Raw genomic sequence first — 25,544 nt, 5'->3', positions numbered from 1 at the left:
TCTATTCTGTCACCTGAGAAAGAAACACTGTCCTTAATTACATTCGTTTTACTCCCAGATTCCACTGAATTCCAATGAAGAAAAGTGTGTCACAATCACAATAGCATAAACCACACCCTACTAGGTGTGAATATCCCATCACTTAGATGCTTAGGAACTAAGCAATTTAGAGAATCTAAATGTTTAACTTTTCTGGTAAATTTCACAGAAACAAATTCATTGGCAGTATTTTAAAATATGAGATTTATTCTGTGTAAAATGTAAACCATCTGACATCTCATATTTAAAACATGCTTACATACTGGGATCTAAGTTTCCATTCAACTGCAATGTGGCTTTCAAATGCCTTACCTGCAAGTCTCCACATGCCAAAAAAGGCATATACAACTTCTAAGCACATTTTTTAAAGATGAAATTCCATTACTCATCAATTATAAAATGAGCTCATTGACGCTGTGCTATATTCCAAATCCATTAGGATGATTTATAAACCAATAAATACGTAAGGACTCAAAAATACAGTTTCATTTGAAGTCTACATTATCACCTTGTACTATGGGTAAAAAATGGAAAAATCACATATATCATATTTTATGGCATAAACTTTGTCCTTATTTCTTCACTCTAAAGAACTATTCATATCTCGGACTCCTAGTCTACATGTGAATGTAATTTGAAGAACAATAAACGGCCACTAGTTTAATAGTGCCTCATCTTATTAGGAGGCATTATGGCTGTTGAGCATATTTCTATTTGTAAACACTTGGGTTAAAGTCTTGACTACATTCCAAGTAAGGGCATTTGTCAGCAGTCACACCCTTTCTATTATAGTACAAATGCAAAAATAACCTTCCATTCATATTTTCTCATGCAGCTTTTACATAATTAATTAGACAGGTTGAAAATAAACCTGAGTGGATTGCTACTCGCCCCAGACATGCAATAGTTAAGAGTGATACGTGTGCCAGGGTTTTAATGGGGCTTAACAACAAAAAGCTTCGATCCTCCACTTTCACTCGATTTTGCTGCAGTGGTTTTGCTCGCTTAGGGCCATCCATCTGTTAAGGTTGACTTGTAATACAGCGACACACTTGCTCGCCATTCACTGGTCTAGTTGTGTGTGTGTGAGCCTGTGAGACACACAGACACACAGACAGCACACATTACGATTACCAGAGTAAGTTAAGAAAGGCTATTATTATTAAATATAATAATAGGTTCATATAAATTTTGCATAGTAAAGTTATTTCTCATTCTTAGAAAGTTTCAATAAATTTTTACAAGCAAATATTTTAAAACATAATTTTAAATGACAGACTTAGTCTAGACATTGCTCACTGAGTCTACAGTGTTTTGTTCTAAAATAAAATGGATGAAAGAAGGTAAGTATGTAGTCAAGATGAAAACGGTTCTGCACCATGGCCAGTGGCGGTATTCTCCCTGGACCCAACTGGCCCTATTTTCAATAAAACCAGAGGAGGAACCTTTCCCTGGAGTCCTGTTAGGCTGGGGCTGCTGCTGGAACTGTCATCTTCACACAAAAGGGAAAAGGGTTGGGTTTCACAAATGTGAAGCCTAATTGGAAGATCTTCATGGCTATACCCCTGACATTTATTTAAGCCTCATCAACAAAACGGGAGATAACCATACTAATTAGCAGACCAATACACAAATTACCATTTGTTGCGAGCAGATATAGATTCACAATCCATTTCAAAAGTAAGCTAAGTCATGGAAGCTTAAAACACCACACATTTCAATTTTTGTTCTTTTCTACAGTACCCAGATTATAAAATTTTATTTTTTTTTTACTTTAAAATATACTCTTGGAATTTAAGTTACCAAAGTCTCATTTTTCTCTTTCGAAAAATGGATGAAGATAAAGTGTTTCATGTACACAAATCTAGTTGGGAAACTGGAAATGTACAGTTCTTCTTATATAGCCAAAATTGACTTTTCAAATGGATAAGCAAACAGGTTAGGAATGGGATGAGGCAAGCCCACATCCCCTATGTAGACAATCTGACAATAAAATGGCATACTTCGGGTCTTATAAGCTTATAAACCAAGAGATTTCTTGGTTGAAAACAGAAAGTTGTATATTTCTTTCCAAATCATAAGCTGAGATCTAAAGGTATCCCTACTTAGAATGAAGACAGATAATTTTAGGGTCCCCAATGCTTCAGTGACTACAGGATTGTTAGTGACTCTGGAAAGAGAGAACAGGGAAGAAGGTCGGATGGTGCCACTGCTATAAAAGACCTGAAGCTCAAGATATGCGTTTATGTATAAATGGACAGCGGCCAACTACTTAGTGCCTACTGTGTGGCAGGTGCTTTACATACATGATCTATAATGCCTACAGCGTCCTCGGAAGATGACATGGACTGTTCCTACCGTTTCACAAATGTAGAAATTAAGGCTTAGAGATGGTGTGTTTGGCTTCATGCTCGATGCCAGCAGCCTCCTCCAAGTCAACACTCTCTGGCTGTAAAGTCCATACCCCTGCCTCTAACAGTCCCTCCTCCACGAGCACCCCTCTCAAAGCAAAGCATGAGAGCAGTGGCCAGGGACTTAACGTTCCAGAATCAGTCCGTCTGTCTGCTTTTCAATCCCTACTCTGCTATTTTTACTGTAGAACTTTGGGCACATTTCTCAACCCCTCTGCTCCCCCATTTCTAAATCTGAAAAAATGGGGGTAACAGTTCCCACTCTGCTTGGATTGTTGGGAGTTTTAAATTAATCCTGTAGTATGCACAAACACACACAGACTGTTAATCAAGGAACTGTCTCTTTTCCTTGTGTTTCCCAAGGCTGCTCCAGTGCACTTTAATGTTATCTCAACTCTATCACAATTGAGGTTTAGAAAATAGTAGTAAGAACATCAAAATTATCTGGATCACCAAATCCCATAGGTATCTACAGAATCTTGTCTTCAAGTAACTGAATTTACCACCAAGCAAGTCTTTTAAGAGAATCTGGGGCTTCCCTGGTGGCAGTGGTTGAGAGTCCACCTGCCGATGCAGGGGACACAGGTTCGTGCCCCGGTCCGGGAAGATCCCACATACTGAGGAGCAGCTGGGCCCGTGAGCCATGGCCACTGAGCCTGCGCGTCCGGAGCCTGTGCTCCGCAATGGGAGAGGCCACAACAGTGAGAGGCCCGCGTACAGCCAAAAAAAAAGAATCTGGTCACGTGAACAATCAAATATAAGATGCGGCCCAGGACATGGTTGCTTCCGGAGAAGCCAGTACTGACACGAGAGAGATGCTATGGAACGAAGGAAAGAGTGTATTCTAGGCTTATTTCTGCTTGTAACCTTTACATCTTTTTAAGCAGTTCAACACTCATGTGAAAGCTGAGGCCACAGTGAGGAAGCTGAGGGGGCTCTGAGGAAGGTTCTGATGAGCCTGAGCGCTTCACATCATGAGACTGCATGGGAGAGACCAAATAAAGAAAACCGACCTTCCGTCTCCTGACACAGGGATCCTTGCCAGGTACCTCCTCGGGACCGTGTGCAGCCAGCCCCATGTCCTGAGATGGCGACGAATCTCCTGAACAGCTTTCTAAATCTCTGCATTAGGAATCATGGTAGCTGTGCTTTTTCATTTTGGCTGCTAAGCACGGGATGGGGCCTTAGCTTCTTACTACACTTACTTTCTCTCTGCCGTGAATCTTCCCTAAATTAAATGAATTTTAATTCTTTATTCTATGATTCTTTGTAAGATATCAATTTATTTTTGGAAATAGGTAGAATATAAACAAATAAACATCAGTGTCTCTGACGTATTTATTGTTATCTAGGTTCTTTCGTTAACCGCACCCAACTACTCCCAGAATTGCTTCCGTATTTAATTGAAAATCTTAATGTGCTCAGATCCTAATATTATTACAACTTGTGGAGATAGGAGTGAGAGAACATACTGATTTGGGAATCACCATAGAACAACACGCACATGGTTCTAGCATCAACTTTGTCTGCTCCACAGGATACTGGATCTTATTTTGATTAAATCAATGAGATTGGATTATCTCCAAAAAGTGAACCAAGGAAGCTTCTCAATACCAGACCACAAAGAAAAGGCAGTAGACTATGCCCGATCCCTCTTGATCTCTTTGCCCAAAGTGCAAATATTGCATCTGAAGCTTATTTCTGCTGAGGTCCTTTTGTTGGCGTGAGTGGCTCATCTCTCCCGCGAGAACGGAGGCCACAGCAGCCCATCAGGGTAGGCTGACCTTAAACTTACCAAGCTTCAGATTTGTGGGACAAAGATCCAGCCTCTAACCACTCAAAAACACAGATTTTTCTTTTCTTTTGCAAAGATGACTTCTTGGCAAATAGCATTATAAGGCAATGAGAAACCGAGAAATCCTCTGAGATACTGCCACACCCCTTAAAACCCCTACTCTGAGAACTGCTTTCCCTGTTCGCACCCACCACCGTCCCAGTGTCTGTGGTAACGTGGTCCTCTCCCGGCCTCTCCGGCTAGAGTCGACGGAGCCAAGGATTGAAGCCCGATCCACTTGGGATGATTACGTCCTTCCTCAAGAAACTGGATTTGGGAATTGTGGTCAATTTCTCTCTTTTCTTTAAATTTAAATTAAAAAAAATTTTTTTTGGAGTATAGTTGATTTACAATGTTGTGTTAGTTTCAGGTGGGATTGACATATACACACTACTCTACGTAAAATAGATAACGAATAAGGACTTACTGTGTAGCACAGGGAACTCTACTCAATACTCTGTAATGGCCTATATGGGAAAGGAATCCAAAGAAAAGAGTGGCCATAGGTCTATGTGGTCCATTTCTAGCAGTTGTTTGAACTGAGGGCCTGCAAGGTCACCGAAGGGACAGAGGAGCTGAGAAAGCTGATCTACAGAATGCACAGTGAACAAACACGCAGAGAGAACAGACCAGGTGAGACAGACAGAGAAGATGGTGGGGTCGATACTCTCCCCCGACTGCTTCTCCCATTTTCCAGTCCCAATCCCCCCAGCACGTGGAGGCAGGAACACCTAGATCCTCGTAACGCATGTCCTGCTGTTGTCGTATTTCACGTGTATGTGTTTGCTAACACTATGAAATTAAAGAAATAATTCAGATCTGGAATTAGATGACAATTTCAATTTGAATGTACCATGGTCTGCTTTTATAAATAAGCTGCTGACCACAAGTTGGCTATCATTTCAGAGCCCTATAACTTTCAGCTCAAAGAAGTAAAATTAGTATTGCAAGAAAACATGCATTCTGGCAGCTATGGGGAAAAAAGTAAGGGTGGAAAGCAGCAAGGAAAAGAATTGCCAAAGGGCCCAAAATTTACCTCTTTGGTTAGTGTCTATGTGAATCTAAAGCTATCAAATTTCAATTATAGAAGAAATACAAGCAAAAGCAAAAAGTTAAATTACAATAAATACTGGGTTGCAAACGGTTGGAAATATAAACTCAAAAAATTTAGCTGTTAAAATACATATACGCAGATGTATGTACCTATTTACATAAAGGGACAGATGTATACAAAGAAACATATTCTGGGTATACACATTGCCTGAAACTCAGGCATTTATCACTTGCAAAGACTGTTACGCAGACATTGCCAGCACCTGCACAATAAATCTAAATATGTTGGTTTAACAAATTCCTATATACCGAGTAGGAAAATAATAATTCTCAAAAGAATAAGCCCTACTTCTTTTAATTCTTGTTAAAGTCATGTCATGTCCACCTGAAAACCATAAAATGCTAACTAATGAATGCAGACAACTACACGAATGGTATTACAGCAAATGATAGCCATGAAGATTCAGGGTAAGTATGTGATGAATGTAACCTATTATCCTGTAAGGTTTTCTATTACCTAATATAATTTTCTCTATCAGAAACTGTGTCTCTAGGAATTCAAAGAAAACAAACAAAAACAGAAATCAGTAATGTATTTTATAATTAAATTATCATAAAAATATTGTGCCACGTTAAAGAAAAGGCAGATTTAAAATTTTAAATATGAGGAGAGAAAAGTAATTTCCTTAATTTAAAACTGACATTTAGAACAGGGATTTCTCCTATTTAAGTGTTTGCTTTTTATCTTAAAGCATCCTGCAGGTAACAAAGACTCCCACATTTCTTTCACATAAAAATCTATTTATCATGATAACCTAAAATCTAATCTAATATAATCTAAGGAGAAAAATTAAGAAATTGATTGCAAATCCATCACGAATTTACAAGTTAATGAATGTTTTCCAGTTAATGGTGGTAGCCAGAAAAGTTTCCTACCCTTGTGGAATAATTATTCATTGAAATAATTCAGGTCATGCAACCAGCATTCATGACCAATATGCTGCAGTTAAGCAATACTAATGTATGAAAACGTAAGCTTAACAAATGGATAAATCATAGAGAAGGCACTTTGTATGTTATAAAAACAGTCCCCTGAAGCAGAGATTTTTTTATGTTTTTCCAAAATACCTAGAAAGGTGCCTGACGCGTAATAGCTGTTGAACAACCAAACGAATGGGTCTTCTTTACAAAGGCTGAGGTTTTAGCACCGCTTCCAGGGCCCTCTCCCCATTCCTAAAGACACAGGAAAGCCCTGCACTGAGTGTCTGCACATCCAGGGAGCTACCTGAGCACCGGAGGTGGGCTCTTGTCCAGCCCTGCCACTAACTAGTTACAGAACTTCAGGCAAGTGATGGGACCATTCGGCTACCAACTTCCTCAACTGTAAACTTTGGTGACTGTGATAAACGAAGCTTTGCAGCTGCTTCCAGTTCCATGGTTTCGTAACTATAATCCACTTGAGAATTCATTTTAAAAGCTAGTTTTCTAAGACCACGTAAAGTATGATTTGGCATATGCAAACTTTGCTTCCTTGAAACAAGCAGCAACACACTTATGATGCAAAATCAGAGACACATACAGCTATGATCCTGAGCCCTTTCCTACTTTAGGACAATATTTTAAGTAGCATTAGATAGAAGCAGAAGCTTTAACTATTGATAGCAAATAAAATATCTAACTTTAGAAAAAGACAGACATACATTACTTCGTATTCTCATTTCTACAGATTACTTTAGCAGTCAAATCCCCACGTATGAGTTTCATCTTACCTTTGCAGTAAAGGAAGCCATCAATAAGCTACCCCGAGTCCCGGGCCACCACACACTGCCCTGTCTCTCTCCACTCACCAGGAGGACACGACCCAGTGATGTGTGTACAGACTGGGACCTGGACCCTGGGCTCCCAGGACCCTCTTACGTGGCCCAGACGCCACCTACTCACCTCCTTGACCGTCAACGCAGGGTTTCTCACCATATGATAAAAAAAATCAGTGGGTTCCAAATTTTCCTGAAGAATTGATTGGAATTGCTTGACTTCAGAATCTGCGAGATGGGAGGGTAAACAACCTCACCTGGGCAAGCTTACGCCTTGCTAGGTTTCTTCCCTTTTCACTGCGTAGCGTGTAGACAGGCGTATATTGTACAGAACCAGAACAAGTCCCATAATCGTCCTCATTTTCCTACATGTGAAGAAGCATACAAGTGGTTATTCTAAAATACTCATTTTATTACTAAACTTTTTTGCTTAATAGATAAAGTATCCAATACAGATGCAAGTAACAAAATAACACTTGGGGTATAAGTTTAAAAAAAACCTATTTAGGAAGAAAATGCATTTTTCTATATTATGAATTAATAAATTCCAAAATAGTCTGACTCTTTTGAACAATTTCAATAAAATTTATACGAAGATCGCTCACTCTCCATTACTACAATGAAAGTTTTAAGTAGTCTCTTCCCTCCAGAGGCAGAAATTCAAAACACAACAACTGATAAAATCTGCAAAGATATTATACGTAATCAAATCAAACACACATATACATAAACGTAACTATTCACATATATGCAATATTCACAGATTCAAATACACCTTTGTAAATTAAGAACGTTCTTCAATTTAAAGTAGCTGCTATTGGCAAGATCCTATAAAGCCAAACGATGGCATTCCTGCCTTAATTCTGCACCAAAGATCATCTTTTAAAAAAAAAAAATTCTCAGCTTGAAGCAAGAATTTCAATTGTGATATCAAGGCAATCAACTTTATGAAAACATACATCCTGTTAAAGCACCTTTGAAGATCTTGGTCGCTCTGTGATAAAATACGCAGACAATAAAGAGATTATTCAGGGGGTGCATAGAGAATGGCAGATAGTTGCCAGAGGGCTTGTTATGAAAAATACATTCTTGAACAAAGGGCTAAGCATATTTCAAAAGTCATTAGAAACATAAATCTCGTGTGATTTGTAAGGCATAAGCTTCAAACTAACGCAAGAATCAAGGTAGAATGAAAAGCAGCACAGGACGTACCTTGTGTCTCAGCTTACTCTTCACTTCCTTTATTCCCTGCTTTGCATGATTCTTTGCCTAGGAAATGATAACACCAGTGTCTGGCTCAGCGTGCTTCTATTACACTTAAGGAGTAAGTACATGAGATCCCATTTAATGAAAATTACTAAGTCTTCGTATTATACAGAGAAAGAAGAAATTATAATCTAAAGCTCTATTTTCAGGGACACATACCACACACTATTACACCTAAATGAGGTGGTGAAAGCACGATTAGTCTCTGTTTGCATAGGAATCATACAAAGGCTAGCAGTTAGCCTATTCCGCCTCCTAAACTATTAAAAAACACAAGAGGCCACAAGATGACTACCGCCCAGCCATAATCTGAAACTTTGACAAATGGGCAAGGAAAAGAGAAAGCACATCAGAGCAGCAGGTTATTTGGGCAAATGTCTGGACTTTAAGAAACTCAGGCTGTTTCCATCTCCAGGCTATTGTAAATAGAGCTGCAGTGAACACTGTGGTACATGACTCTTTTTGAATTGTGTTTTTCTCAGGGTATATGCCCAGTAGTGGGATTGCTGGGTCATATGGTAGTTCTATTTGTAGTTTTTTAAGGAACCTCCATACTGTTCTCCATAGTGGCTGTACCAATTCACATTCCCACCAGCAGTGCAAGAGTGTTCCCTTTTCTCCACACCCTCTCCAGCATTTATTGTTTCTAGATTTTTGGATGATGGCCATTCTGACCGGTGTGAGATGATACCTCATTGTAGTTTTGATTTACATTTCTCTAATGATTAATAATGTTGAGCATTCTTTCAGGTGTTTATTGGCAATCTAAGTGTCCATCATCGGATGAATGGATAAAGAAGATGTGGCACATATATACAATGGAATATTACTCAGCCATAAAAAGAAATGAAATTGAGTTATTTGTAGTGAGGTGGATGGACCTAGAGTCTGTCATACAGAGTGAAGTAAGTCAGAAAGAGAAAGACAAATACCGTATGCTAACACATATATATGGAATCTAAGAAAAAAAAATGTCATGAAGAACCTAGGGGTAAGACAGGAATAAAGACAGACCTACTAGAGAATGGACTTGAGGATACGGGGAGGGGGAAGGGTAAGCTGGGACAAAGTGAGAGAGAGAGTGGACATATATACACTACCAAGTGTAAAATAGATAGCTGGTGGGAAGCAGCCGCATAGCACAGGGAGATCAGCTCGGTGCTTTGTGACCACCTAGAGGGGTGGGATAGGGAGGGTGGGAGGGAGGGAGGCGCAAGAGGGAAGAGATATGGGAACATATGTATATATATAGCTGATTCACTCTGTTATAAAGCAGAAACTGACACACCACTGTAAAGCAATTATACTCCAATAAAGATGTAAAAAAAAGAAGAAACTCAGGCAACTTTACAAAGTGCTTTTATAGGCAGACACGAGTCTTGTTGTGTCTATGTCATATACAGTTTTCCTGGAAAAAATTACAAGTCATTTAACAATTTAAAGGCTCTGTTCATGTTCCAGGGGAACCTGGCTCCAGCATCGGAGGCCGTGAGGTCCCGCTGTGGTTCCCGTGCAGTGTGAGTGAACTGAAGACCACGGGGGGTTTTCAGAAAAGCTCAATTCCCACTGGAAATTCCCACCCACAGAAGAAGTGAAAAGAAATTCACATTTATTTTGCGCTTCCTCAGCGTTTGTGCGCTGGGTACCGAGCATGCTTTACCTCATTTAATCATCACAACGCTATGGAGTTAGTACTATTACTATTACACTTTACAAATAAGGAAAGTGACTCAGAGGGTATAAGCCTCCACAGCCTAGATTCAAATCCAGGTCCAAGTCCAACTTCTTCCCAAGAAGAAGGAGAAACTAAGGTTTTTAAAATACATCCACCGAATCTAAGCCTCACGAAAGAAATGGCACTGTGAGTCTTATTCTACAGACTCAGGTCATGTGGATGAAGCCAAGTTACTTCCAGGAAGGGTCTTCCCAAGTTCACGGAGGGGAAGAGGGGCCTGTTAATATCCGAAGTACTCAGCAAGCATCTGGCAGACAGTAACTGCTCAAGAAATGTTCTGAACTGAACTAAACTGTTATTTCGTTATTGTAAATGAGGCAAAACCAAAACAAAGATTTCGTTATTGTAAATGAGGCAAAAGATTATCTAAAAAGCCACATAACACTAAATTATATTTCCATGGTTCTTTAGAATCAATAGAGCATTTCTGCATGCATTATTTTAGTGGTAAAGCCACTGAATCTATTTCAAGGGTCTTGTATTAACGCCTACATTCCCGTTAGGTAAAAATGCATAATTACCCCCCTCAAAAATGTTCCTGTTCTAATCTCCTCAAATTTGCACCTATCTTTACTCACATTTGGACTATATTCTAGTTTGCCTAAATATCCTCTATTCTTTCAAAACCCACCTGATTCACATGCATCGTTCAGATGCTTCTAATGCACAGAGCTGAGTGAGGTGTCAGTCATGGTCAGCCATCCTTGTGCTGATTCACTCACACGCCTGCTGTCCACCTCCCCCTCACTGACCTCTTTCAGACCCTCCGGAAGGTGGGATACAGGATCTCTCGATCCTTTTCAATTTATCAAGTGGAAACTTATCAACAAACAAGTATTCTCTGCAGAAAAGCACCCAGCAAATACGGCTTTGGCTAGTAATTTAGAATGCAAAGACCTAACAAGAAAGTTGACTCAGAAAATCTTTTAGCCAAATCAAATATGTATTCACTTTGCTGTTACTTTTAGATGTGTAAGAAGATAGGTATGTCCACTCGAGTTTTCTTTATGGCTCCTTATTAGCATGGAAAAACAAAAGATAGAAAAATGTTCTAAGTCTAGGACAAAATCATTATTTCCTTCAATGAATACATATTCGGTACCTCTGTAGTGCGTCCAAAGCGCCGAGAGTCACACAGCAATACAAATATAAAAGCAGGGACAGCCCCTCTCTTACTCACAGTGCCTGCCCTGCTCCAATAACCAGTACAAAGCCTAGATCATGACAGTGATTTGCTGAATGAATAAAACAGTTAAAAACATGGTTCCCAGGGTTTTTAAAAATGTATTATCTACAGAACTTCAAGGTAAATAAATCCTGTTATACCATACAAGAGAAATTGGGAATTTTGTTCATAGCAATCTGTGGTCAAAGGAGGAATTTCAGAGCTCATATTTCAGAATATGAGCAGTCTAGAAAGAAGAGTTTTCGGTACAACCATGAAGGTCACAGATTGACTTATCTACTTGCCCCAAACCTCTTGATTCATGTTCAACCTGATCACAAGACAAATGTTAAAGGTGATTGAGTATATTCTAAATACTCTAATTCGCCTGAAATTAATTTAGGGAATAATCTTCCAAAGAGCAGAATTTTAAATTTTTGAAATATTTTACTGTTCTGCTGAGCAGGGTTCAAAATAAAATACTGGTTAGAAGGATACAAATTTAAATGACAAATGGGGTTTTGAACATGTTTGCTCTATCTCTGTGCTTTTATGGAAGATATGAGTGAAATTAAGGAGAAGAACACGTATTTAGCAAAACTAAAATCTAACCTCTCCAAGCCTGAAGGAAAATGTTGAGCATTCTCTCAGGAATCAAAATGAAGGGTACTTGACTGTGACACCTTTTTAGAATCTTAAATGTGGAAAACGAGGCTCAACATTAGTTCGATTTTTTTTACATGGCAGCTATGTGCTATTTCATTGTGAAAAATTAACATCTCTTCAAAAACTGTATATAGATCAAACCACCAGTATTAATTAGAGTGAGAAGGCGATCTACTCAGAGAGCCTTCCTAGCAAGGCTTTGAACAAAGGCAGAGGCTGACACTTCTAAGACAAAACGTCACCTCTTCTTACTTTTACTTCCTGATAAGGCTTCAGATAGTTCAGAGATTTGGTTCCGTATCTTTGAATCCACTCTGTAGATTAGCCTCGCTACTATAAAACATAACCTTTGAAACAGATTTTTTTAAACAGAAATGGTGGCTACCTATATATCAAAACTGTAAGTCAGGGAAAGAGTGTAAGTTCTAAAGTTATCAAAACATATTATTCTATCATTAATTCAATCACATCGATTCATTACTGAGAAAGCATGTGAAGATAAATTCTTATAAAATCAAAACCAATGCCCAGAATATTTTTAGAAATACACACTATATATATGACCTATTGAATTTTCAAAGAAAGCCTTGCTGAGTGCCAACCCACCAGCTCCTACAGGTCTCCTGTATAGATACCAGGTGCACAGACACAAGTGTTGAAGCAGAGGTCTGTCCACAGGTCCTGTGGAAGCACAGAAGAGCTATATAAATGCTTTTTGTGTGGCGCTGGGACTTTTTTTTTTGAGGGGAACTAATGTCTAAACTACGTCTATAGGATGAATTTAGTAGGTGGATAGAAGCCAAGAAAAGGATGTCCCAAAAGCAGCAGGAACGGCCTGTGAAGAATGAAGAGGCAGAAGAGAGTGCCCTGCATTCACGAAATGAGCAGAGCTCAGGGTCTGGAAACACCAAAGCTAGGGGTTCGGGGAGATGAGACGGGACGCAGGAGGGGCCGGCTCCTGGAGGGTCTCAGTTATCACAGCAAAGAGATTTTGAGGTTGTTAATTATTTACTTATCGTGGTTGCTACTGGTATCATAATTATTATTTTACTACAAGCCATGGGGTATCACTGAAGAACTCTAATTTTGGAGAGTCAAAGTATCTTTGAGGGAAGAGAACTTGCCATATTTTTAAAAATGTTTTTCTACTTAAGCCTCAAGTGCACAATGAGAATTTAAAATATGTTGTTAAATGAAGGAATCAAATCTTTAAAAATGGCTCTTCGTCATGGACTGTTTCGATTTGAGGGCACAATTTTGCTGATAGCTTTGAAATAAAATGAAGAGCCGTTTTTAGATTATACAGAGGAAATATCCTGTCTGGACAATGATACAATTTTAATAACTGAGTTTGCTTCAGTCGATATTAACTCTAAATTTTTTAAAAAGCTTATTTAAAGGAGAATAGAAAAGATTTTGGATTTACATGTTTATCATCTAGGAAAATGTTATAAAATTTTACCAGTAGAACTTTTAAAACACCAAAGGGAACTTACAAATTTATATGCTGTTCGCACAGCGGGGGTTGCTTTGGTCATTGCTGTGTTGAGTAGTGCACCTCCTTTCTGCAAAGGAAAAACAGAAACACAGTCCTAAAAATTTTTGGCCAGATTGTCCTGAAAACAAAGCATTATTAATAGTATAGAAAAAGAGCTTTACTCACAGCTTAAAGAAAGACCTACAAAATTATTTCATGTTGGATGTTTTCAAGCTTTTATATACGCTATAGTAATTTCACACAAAATGTAAACATTCTACTCTGTTCTTTTAATTGGCATAATAAAATCCCTTCGTCTTTGCAGTTTAGGCAGACTTGGGCAATATGACCAGTATATATTTAAAGTTTAATAAAAAAGAAATACAATCATCTGTTTCTCTGTTTTGTAGTAAAGTCTCAATCTGTGACAGAGAGTTTTATATTTTAAATAATCATATTAACAAAAGCACATTACCAGAAATAATAAAACTCCCATCAAATCCTACCACTCTGCCTAACTCCTTCTTCTGGAATATATTATAAGGTGACAGTAAAATCTTGCTTTCCAGATCAAGCCATTTATTTTGAAAACGGAAAGACAAAAGCTTTCTATTTTAAAATTTTCTTTATAAGTAGCAACAAACCATAAGCATAAAATAAAAATATTTAAAGTGTGAGAAAACATAGAAACATTTCGAATATTGCCAATAAACAGCATAAACATAAACAGTATACTTGAACTGAACATTTTCCCATATATGTTAGAGTGAAAGAAAAAAAAAGAAACTGTGACGGTTTATTATTACCTTGACTGTATGCACCCATTGCTGATATGACCTCGAGTTCCCTAAAATATATAAAAATGTCAGGAATATCTGATCAAAAATAAATCCATAAACCAAAATTCATCAAGAACTAGCATTTCCAGGATTTTAGTAGGCAAATTGTATTTATCTGCAATATTGTAAAAGAAGCAATTCACCATAAGAACTAATAAATGCTCTAATTCCTAGGAAAATAGTAACTAGCACTTTTAAGACTACTTTTTCTTTACTCATATATGAAGATAACATGTTAAGGTATTCTATCTTTTTTCATTTTAACACTACTTTCAGAGGGAAAAAATAACCTCTCTTTCGAAATCCTAAATTCCTACATCTTTTAAACTGATTTTTTAATATTTATGTCTATGTTGTTTTGTAAAAGTTTGGCTCTTTTATACAATTAGGTTCATTTAAAACAATATTTAAAGTGTATAAGGAGTGGGAGGGAGGGAGACGCAAGAGGGAAGAGATATGGGAACATATGTATAACTGATTCACTTTGTTATAAAGCAGAAACTAACACACCATTGTAAAGCAATTATACTCCAATAAAGATGTTAAAAATTTTTTTAAAAAAGTGTATAAGGAAAGGAAAAAACTAGAAGGAAATTTAGAAATGCAAAGATCCTTGAGGACCAAAAAGATTCCTCTATAGTTGTTAGACATTAGTATGAATTGATAGCAAATTTTACTTTCATGCAATTAACCTGCAGTAATGTTCTGAAAATATTCTCTAGTTGTAAACCCAAATCTGAAAGGTACTACCCCAGGAAATATGGTAGTATCTCCTCATGGTTATCAGAAAGTTCAAATGCTGACACAACCAGTCCTAGTAAAACCAGTAATCATGTATTTGGCTCCAAATATGATAATTAATTTAATCAATAAGATGATATAAGAAGGCAAAAAAAAAAAAAAGAAAGCTACACAACTAAAGTACTGTTTTATATCAGCTGACTTTAGTTAGATTTCATCTACCTTCCTGGTTGTTTAAATGCTTAAATACTCCCACAAGAAAAAAAACAAAGGTTACTCAGAGACTGACTACCCAGTACAAAGGATCCCTAAAGTAGATTGTGTTCTCCTCCTGTGTGTAGCTGTGGCTTTTTAACAAATGCATCACCTTGCTGTTATAACACAGAGGCAGAATGATCCTTAGCCCAAGAACTTCTTTCTAGCTGTTACCTTTGCATCCCTAATCAACATCAGGCAAAAAATTTCCAGCTCTGGATTCCCTCCTATACTTAAAAATCTCTCCCTAATTTCAAAGAAATATCAAGAAACAACCCCTATTCTGAAGAACATCTCTTACTACTCAGCACTACACTGTACCTTTTCTGGAAGAAGAAATACGAGGAAAACAGTATTTTTCTAATCTTATGAAATGACTACTACTACAAGAAAATGTATCTGCCTAAAATAGCCTATGCATTGCTTAAAGGGCATGAGTTTCAGATAGTATACAGCCTGACCAAAATTTTTATTTCCCTTGTAAAATGATGAAAAAATACAAGTTATTCTATTAATTTATTTCTCAAGGAGATTTTATTAACAGAAATTAAACAGTATGTCTTTATCCAGATTATTCATATACTTTTACTTCTCTATTAAAAAGTCTCATCAGTTCATATACTTTTTACTTCTCTACTAAAAATGGTTGTGTGGAAATCACATATTTAAAACTTGGTTATTATTCATAGTATTCTGGAAAGTGTTTCAATTCATTCCCCAAAATGAAGTTAGAAAGTGGAAAGAGAAACACCAACTACTATATGATATAACTATTTAGCATTCTGGAACACTTGTCATTCCAGAAAATATATTTTTTAAACCTCTGAACCACAAAGAAAGTAACTATCATAAAACTTCAGAGCAGTTACAGAAAGGTCAGCTCTTGGAGAAAGTTGTGAGGAATAAAAATAGCTCATACGTATTCAGCTCTTTACAGGTTGCAAAATGTTTTTGTCTGTGTTATATTACTTGAGTTGCATCTTTCTACTGTAAAATAGGCCAAGCAGGTGGTGCCACAGGCAGAGCAGTTGGATGGGGAAGGAAGTGGGCTTTGCAGTCCAGTGAGTCTGTGGGTCAGGCCACTCTGCCCTTGTGAACCATGCCACTGGGACTAGGTCTGTAACCTGGCTGCTGCAACGTGTAGCATGTGACAGCACACCATCAACTTAGTTATTCTGACAAATAACTTGCCAAATGAGGAAACTGAGGTTCTGATGTGATTACCTGCCCAAGTTCACAAAGATTGCAACTGAGAAAGAATAAGAGTCGAGGTATTTTAATTCTTGGTTCATTAGTCCTTCAACTTTTAAGATGGAAGCATAAATAAAATATGAGAAGAGTTAAGTTATATAGAGATTTTCTCTGAATGACTTCAAAGCGATTGTACTAGAAAGGAAAGGGGGCTGCTCAAAGCTGATACCAAGAGGAGAAACAGCTGATAGTCAGAACCACCCGTAATAATAATGTGGAATCATGTGGTATAGGGACAAACAGGAAGTCCCTAAGTAACAGCTTAATAGGAAAACATGTAGTACAATTTAGGTAGATTCCCGGTAAAAAAATTTTTAAAGGCTAATTGTCTCTTTCAACTCTAGTGCTTTTAAGTCTGAAGGCTCCTATTTCCACAAAATTTATGAGACAAGCACATTATTCTCTGATAATGTGTGTTTTTTAAAAAAAAGGCTGTTTTTCTTCTCAAAAAATAAACCTAAATGCCAAAAAAAAAAAAAAAAAAACAACAACCCTCAGTCTTTCTTTTAAAGTAACTGGATTATGGAAATAATAAGCATTATGGAGGAAATTCTCAACATTGTACTTGTTAATCAAACAAGTGATTTTCTCGCATTCAAGGACAAAATGTCTTTCTCACTTGTGCAAAGACTTTCTCGTCAAATATATTTGCTTAAATTCCAGTAACCTGCAGTCACTTATCAAAAAAAGTAAATTGTTCTAAATTGTTCAGTGAGGCCAGAAAAATGTCACTAAAACTAATGATTACTTACCTACCACCCCTTCAAATTTCTTTGGTAACCAGTCAGTAAAAAAAGAAATAGGATTAAATAAATATAAGACTGATCAGATTATGCTGGGAAACTAATGAAGAAACCAATGCTAATAATGGAGAGTAACCACACACTTCTATATAAAATCAATCTGAAAATGTGTCTCCTTTTTAAAGTTCAGAAAACTGGATGTGGATTTTTAATAACTAGTCTTATTTTAAATGAAAAAAAATAGAGGTACAAACTACTAGGTACATTGTAAAATAAAATACTATGATGTAATGTACAGCACAGTATAATATACAGCCAATATCTAATAATAACTTTAAATGGAGCATAATCTAGAAAAATACCGAAACACTATGTTATATACCTGAAACTGATATAACATTGTAACTCAATTTTTAAAAATTATGCGGGAAAAAAACCATGATCTTAACTACTCAATATTCCTCAGTTGCTTTTTCACAGACCGATATTTGTGTTTATCTAATTGCATCCTTTGTCCTATTTGTGGTCTCTTTGATGACCTTTTAACCTCTATGCTATTCTTCCCTCTACACATTTTCTGATATTCTTTTTACTTTCCTCTTAAGATAAGGTTGAATGTTCTACAAGTCTCCCATGAAAGGGATCAGGGGTAACATGGATTTCCTTAACAGTTCTGACCACAGGGATTCACAGGACAGAGAGGCGTTTTGGAAAATCCACACCCATTCACAGCTGTTAACCACAGTTCTAGACCCAATGTGAATCGAGATGTTCTACATGTGATGTGCTGCACAATAGCCACAGCAATTACACAGCTCCACTATCCTCATATTCATTTTATCATAACCATGCATATTAGCAACAAAAATAGTATATAAACTGCCACTGTAATGGAATAGAAAGAGGAGAAATGAGATGCTTGTCTAAAATTTCCTATTTTTGCTTAAAGGAACATATGATTTTTTCTTTAGCTTCAGTGAATGTTGATTTCTCCTACAGTGATCTTTCTGAAGGTTTTATATATTAAAAAATCTTCAAAGGATATTCAAAAGAGACAGGAATTTTGCTTTTATCCATCAGGGCAGAGAAGGCTTGAGTACTGCTCTTGTTTACTGAAGGTCTTCTAATTGAGAAGATCTCTTATCATAAGAAGGCAATAGATCACAGTTATTAAAGCAGGAGCTCTGAAGCCAGGCCGTCACGTGTGACCTTGGGCAAATTATCGAGGTGGGTACCCTCATAAAAATAAGGCTACACCAAAAACAAAACAAAAACAAAAAACCTACTCAAAGTCCCTCACAGGGTGCTGTGAGGGTTAAGTGAGATAATGCTTGGAGAGCTCTTACGAGAGCTTCTACCACATACTAACATTCAATAAGTATGAACATTTATCATAATTTTTACTGTAACTATGAGAGAAATGAGAAATTATAACAGTTTACTTTCTGAACCCCAGTTCGGTATCTCAGACGTATTCTCTCTCACAAATGTGGTCTAGATGACAAATGTTTGCAGCAGACTTCTAGGAACTATTTTTGGAACTATACATACACATATATCTCATTAGTAAGAACGATGCTAATTTTTAAAAGATTATTAGTCTTTTTATTTCAAATTCTAATGATTTTGCTTTATTTTCTTCTAAGAAGAATCTCTATGTATCTCTAAGATAATAACCTAAAATATAATTAAAAGAATAACACCTGGCAGCCAGGCATCATTTTCTAATGTACTTTCTTGCTGTACCTACTGAAATGAATACTTGTTAAATGATGCTTTCCTTTTGGATCAGTATTGGCTCCTTAAAGTAAAATAAGAGTTCAAAACCTTTTTCATTTTAAGAAGGAACAACAAAGTGGTTGGCATTAAGTTGTACTGAAAATGCAGCAGTCTCTCAATCAGATGCTACCTGGTGATAAATATGCTTCTGTTCTTTTTTAAACAGCAGGGCCTTCTGTGAAAAAATCTGGTGACCCTCCTCCCACCAGAAAAGCCACCTACCCTCTACTCTGTTACAGAGGGTCTGTGGACCAATGGTGAAGACTACAGAATTTCACTACACAAAAGGATCATAGTTCCACCCCATTACTGTCACACGATGTCATCCTCAATCCCATATAAGATACTAGCCCCACGGGTCATAGCGATAATGAGACGGCAGGTATGTAAATGCTGAGTAGGCGCCTCAAGCAATCCGTCCACGAGCTGACAATATTTTGCTTGTCTGAGTTGAAAAGTAAAAAAGCCTTATTTTAACACAAAAGTTCCATTGAAGCTACATTTTTATCCATAAGCTGAGGAGAGCGAGGAGCTGAACGATTCCACATTCAGCTCACTTGCTGAGTCGAGGAAACTAAGTTTTTCTCAAAGCTGAAAGCTTTCAGTGAAATGCTATGCTTACATCAGAGGAAGGTCCGTTACTGCTCAGTTCATCTGTACCTCTTATAATGAACAAATGACCTCAATGGTTTTTATACTTTTGTGGTGCAAAAGTAAATCTTATTCAAGATTAAAATTAAATTTGGGGAAGTTTGTAGATGAGGACTTATTACTCTTTGTCTTTTCACATTTTATTTCTCAATGCTAGCAACTATTTATTCACACACAGACTAAAGGTTTTTTTTTTTCCCTAAATTAAACCTACATATAAGTGGAAAAACTACTATCACACCAGGTGAAAGTGAACACACCAGGGATTATTTGTTTAGCCCATCCCAAATCTAGAACAGCACCTGGTACACTGGAAACACTCAGCAAATACTGGCTGAAAGAATGAAGAGGACATTTCAAGGTCTCCAGCAAAATTCTCTGCCAGAATCAGGACTACATACTGGAACATTATGTACAGAGTACCAGTCCCTAAGTCATTAATTTCCTAAGTACTGTAACACTGTCTGAATTACTTACATTTCAAACAATGTAACTGCTCAATTATATTACATTAATTATATTAAATAAAAATGGGGTATCACCTAACTGTGTGTCACACATACAAAATAAGACGCCTCCTTCCACTGCTTTAAGTGAGCACTTATTACAGTGACAAGTGTAAGAACATGGGACAGTAAACTGAAAAGTCTGTTCCTAACGCTGCAGGGTCTGCAAAGCAAAAAAAGTAGACTTCTACAATGACACTCTTACTACAGAAGCAGCTGCGGTGTTCAAACCTTTCTTTCTGGACTACATTAAAATCTACTATACCAACAACAATCTCAGTTCTTTAATCTTAGTAGTAGATATCACTAGTAGTTTTCTAGTGGAGAAAACTAGTCAGGAGGCTGGAAAATACAAACTAATTGCATTTCTATGATATTCATCTCCAGTAATATTAAGAGACTATCCAAGCAAACCACTACCAACTCATGAGACCGCCTTCAGCCTTGAATAACATACCAGGCAAAGTAACTTAATACTTAATAGTTCTTAACTAAGAACTTAATAGTTCTTATAAGATGAAAAAATGTATCTAAGATATTAGATATTTAGGAGAAAATAGTTGTTTATGAAGTAGATTATATGAGACACAAGTGCAAATATCAAGATAATTGTTATTCAGAAAATGGATAATCTCACTGGAACTAGTCTTTACCTCCACAAAAGCCACCTGAAGTGATCTCTTCTTCAAATACATCAGAGAAACCCTTTCCTGCATTTAGTTTTGCCAGTCGACCATCGATAAACTGAAATTAAAAAGTGTCAAATATGTTAATTTTCGTTTACTTCAAATATTTAATTTTTACTTACAACAAAAATATTAATAGCAGACACTCATATAAATTACACACACGTGTGTACACACATACAGATACATGACAAGAAAATTCTCAAACCACTGAAATAGCAGGTACTCCGCAAATAGCAGCTTATTAGTTAAATGAGGAATGTACGGCACAGACTAACTTCATTAACAAGAAACAAAACAGCGTGGTGGTGAAGGTCACAGCCTCTGTGAGGGTCTGCATCAGGCTGCTGCCAGGCGAGCCTTGGCCCATGAGGCTGTGTCCTCCCCCCAGGCCTCAGTTTTCTCAGTATCTGCCTCATGGTATTGCTGTAAACATTAAATTAAATTAACACAGACTTATTAGCACAGCTTCTGATGCAGTAAGCATTCAAGAAATGTCAGACGTTACTATTTTTGAGGTTAATATTAACTTCATCCAGTAAAATAAAACACTCATCTAAACTGTTACGTTCTAAAGCACAACAGAGCACCAGATAATTCTAGCCATTTAACAACAAAATAAACAGAACTTTCACAATTCCTGGCATGTGTATTGACTGAACGATCAGAACTACGGTTACGAACATGAATATCGTTCAGGTAAACACATGCTGACTTGACTTGCATGAGGTTGTTTTCAGCAGTATTTTTCAGCATTCTGAAAGAAGAGATTGGGGTGGGAAATAGATGCTACCAAGAGCACCTGGAGACCCTTTTCAAAACACAGTACCTGGAGCGTATCTCGTCCAACCACCTGCTTTGCCCCATCTCTGTCCTATTACTACAAACACAGCATAGCAGAATCTTGGGGTTTTGAAAAATATCCTTAGGTGATTATTTTGCTGACCAATCCCAGGCATAAACCAGTGATATATTTTACATGCACACGTGCTACTGGCACTTGGTTAGTTTTATATTGTTAATCTGTGGCATCTGACACTTGTATCACTTACATTATGAAAAATATTATAAATGTTTTGAGGTTTCTCCACTCATGAGGACGGTGAAGTATCTTTAAGGCTCCACTGCATGAGAGGCAAAGGATAACACAAGAAAGACTTAAATGATGCTTGAAGAGCAGACATGAAGATCTGGGGATTAACATAAAATGCTCATTTTCATTCTGGAATTAATTAATCCTGGCGACAATTTTTTCACCCTAGAAATTTAAAGTTTAGTTAAAATAAGGTAGCTTATATTAGTTAAAATAAGAATTTTTTAAAAATTCTCACAGTCTGCCCTAGTGTTCTGGTTAAATGGTTAGCGGACAAAGCAACTAAGGGGAGTGGTGAGGGCAGTGCTGTTCTCAGGCAGCAAGGTGAAGGCCAGGAACGGCAGGAAGTCACGTCAGTTGTAAGATTCTGAGACAGAAATGTCCTACAGACCCAAATTAATGAAGAATGGCAAAGGAATCAAGAGATTCCCATTCAAAATGTGGTTTAACTACCTTATTACCATAGAATGGTTTTAACAAAAAATGTGGTAAAATGGGTTTAAACAGACATACTCTAAAAGGATACGGTCCTGGGGGGACCTTCAAGATGGTGGAAAAGTAAAACATGGAGATCACCTTCCTCCCCACAAATACATCAGAAATACATCTACATGTGGAACAACTCCTACAGAACGCCTACTGAACGCTGGCAGAAGACCTCAGACCTCCCTAAAGATGCCTGAGGGTGACCTACACGCAGAGTCGGGGCCATATCCAAAGCTGAGCCCCGGGAGCTGTGCGAACAAAGAAGAGAAAGGGAAATCTCTCCCAGCAGCCTCAGAAGCAGCGGATTAAAGCTCCACAATCAACTTGATGTACCTGCATTTGTGGAATACATGAATAGAGAGCGAATCATCTCAAATTGAGGAGGTGGACTTTGAGAGCAACTGTAGACTTGGGGTTTGCTGTCTGCAACTGACTTGTTTCTGATATTTATGTTTATCTTAGTTCAGTTTTTAGTGCTTGTTATCACTGGTAGATTTATTTATTGGTTTGGTTGCTGTCTTCCTTTTTAAAAAATTATTATTGTTTATGTTAATAATTTTATTTTCCTTCCTCCCTCCCTCCCTCCCTTCCTTTCTTTCTTTCTTTCTTTCTTTTTTCTCCCTTTTCTTCTAAGCCGTGTGGCTGACAGGGTCTAGGTGCTCCTGCCTGGTATCAGGCCTGAGCCTCTGAGGTGGGAGAGCCAAGATCAGGACACTGGACCACCAGAGACCTCCTGGACTCACAGAATATCAATCGGTGAGACCTCTCCCAGAGATCTCCATCTCAATGCTAAGACCCAGCAAGCTACAGGGCTGGACACCTGATGCCAAACAACTAGCAAGACAGGAACACAACCCTACGCATTAGCAGAGAGGCTGCCTAAAAGCATACTGAGTTCACAGACACCCCCAAACACACCACCAGATGTGGCCCCGCCCACTAGAGAGACAAGATCCAGCCCCACCCACCAGAACACAGGCACCTGTCCCCTTCACCAGGAAGCCTACACAAGCCACTGAACCAACCTCACCCACTGGGGGCAGACATCAAAAACAACGGGAACTACAAACCTGCAGCCTGTGAAAAGGAGACCCCAAACACAGTAAGTTAAACAAAATGAGAAGACAGAGAAATACACAGCAGATGAAGGAGCAAGATAAAAACCCACCAGGCCAAACAAATGCAGAGGAAACAGGCAGCCTACCTGAAAAAGAATTCAGAGTAATGATAGTAAAGATGATCCAAAATCTTGGAAACAGAATGGAGAAAATACAATAAATGTTTCACAAGGACCTAGAAGAACTAAAGAGCAAACAAACAATGAAGAACAACACGATAAATGAAATTAAAATTTCTCTAAAAGGAATCAATAGCAGAATAACTGAGGCAGAAGAATAGATAAGTGACCTGGAAGATAAAATAGGGGAAATAACTACTGCAGAGCAGAATAAAGAAAAAAGAAAAAAGAATTGAGGACAGTCTCAGAGACCTCTGGGACAACATTAAATGCACCAACATTCAAATTATATGGGTCCCAGAAGAAGAAGAGGAAAAGAAAGGGTCTGAGAAAATATTTGAAGAGATTATAATTGAAAATTCCCTAACATGGGAAAGGATATAGTTAATCAAGTCCAGGAAGCACAGAGAGTCCCATACAGGATAAATCCAAGGAGAAACAGGCCAAGACACATTAATCAAACTATGAAAAATTAAATACAAAGAAAAAATATTAAAAGCAGCAAGGGAAAAGCAACAAATAACATACAAGGGAATCCCCATAAAGTTAACAGCTGATCTTTCAGCAGAAACTCTGCTGAAGGGACTGGCAGGACATATTTAAAGTGATGAAAGAGAAAAACCTACAACCAAGATTACTCTACCCAGCAAGGATCTCATTCAGGTTCCATGGAGAAATTAAAAACTTTACAGACAAGCTAAAGCTAAGAGAATTCAGCACTACCAAACCAGCTTTAAAACAAATGCTAAAGGAACTTCTCTACACAAGAAACACAAGAGAAGGAAAAGACCTACAATAACGAACCCAAAATAATTAAGAAAATGGTAATAGGAACATACATATCGATAATTACCTTAAATGTAAATGGATTAAATGCTCCAAACAAAAGACATGGACTGGCCAAATGGATACAAAAACAAGGCCCATATATATGCTCTCCACAAGAGACCCACTTTAGACCTAGGGACACATACAGACTGAAAGTGAGGGATGGAAAAAGATATTCCATGTAAAAGGAAATCAGAAAAAAGCTGGAGTAGCAATTCTCGTATCAAACAAAATAGACTTTAAAATAAAGACTATCACAAGAGACAAAGAAGGACACTACATAATGATCAAGGGATCCATGCAAGAAGAAGATAAAACAATTGTAAATATTTATGCACCCAACACAGGAGCACCTCAATGCATAAGGCAAATGCTAACAGCCATAAAAGGGGAAATCGACAGTAATGCAATCATAGTAGGGCACTTTAACACCCCACTTTCACCAATGGACAGATCATTCAAAATGAAAATAAATTCGGAAACACAAGCTTTAAATAACACATTAGGCAAGATGGACTTAATTGATATTTATAGGACACTCCATCCAAAAACAACAGAATAAACTTTCTTCTCAAGTGCTCATGGAACATTCTCCAGGATAGATCATATCTTGGGTCACAAATCAAGCCTTGGTAAATTTAAGAAAATTGAAATTGTATCAAGCATCTTTTCCGACCACAACGCTATGAGACTAGACATCAATTACAGGAAAAAAACTGTCAAAAACACAAACACATGGAGGCTAAACTATATGCTACTAAATAACCAAGAGATCACTGAAGAAATCAAGAGGAAATCAAAAAATACCTAGAAACAAATGACAATGAAAACACAATGACCCAAAACCTATGGGATGCAGCAAAAGCAGTCCTAAGAGGGAAGTTCATAGCAATACAATCCTACCTCAAGAAATAAGAAAAAGCTCAATAAACAACCTAACCTTACATCTAAAGCAATTAGAGAAAGAACCAAAAAAACCCCAAGTTAGC

At 37.5% G+C, this 25,544-nt stretch overlaps 1 protein-coding gene across 4 annotated transcripts in view; it reads right to left on the bottom strand.

Annotated features, from left to right (window-relative positions):
- Positions 1 to 25,544, bottom strand: part of DENND1B (DENN domain containing 1B) — a 253,377-nt gene that overhangs the window by 33,557 nt on the left and 194,276 nt on the right. For 3 of the 4 annotated variants that reach the window (XM_030884092.2, XM_060294197.1, XM_060294160.1), the window contains 5 exons: positions 20,879 to 20,969; positions 14,267 to 14,307; positions 13,480 to 13,548; positions 8,364 to 8,420; positions 7,409 to 7,516 (listed from right to left, as the gene is read on the bottom strand). In XM_030884092.2, the coding sequence (XP_030739952.1) occupies positions 7,409 to 7,516; positions 8,364 to 8,420; positions 13,480 to 13,548; positions 14,267 to 14,307; positions 20,879 to 20,969 (366 nt within the window). The remainder of the gene's footprint in view (positions 1 to 7,408; positions 7,517 to 8,363; positions 8,421 to 13,479; positions 13,549 to 14,266; positions 14,308 to 20,878; positions 20,970 to 25,544) is intronic. The other variant, XM_060294108.1, reaches the window with a different exon arrangement.

The sequence above is a fragment of the Globicephala melas genome, chromosome 1 (genome assembly GCF_963455315.2).
Source record: "Globicephala melas chromosome 1, mGloMel1.2, whole genome shotgun sequence".
Taxonomy (NCBI): domain Eukaryota; kingdom Metazoa; phylum Chordata; class Mammalia; order Artiodactyla; family Delphinidae; genus Globicephala; species Globicephala melas.
This window is presented reverse-complemented; position numbering and strand designations above follow the sequence as displayed.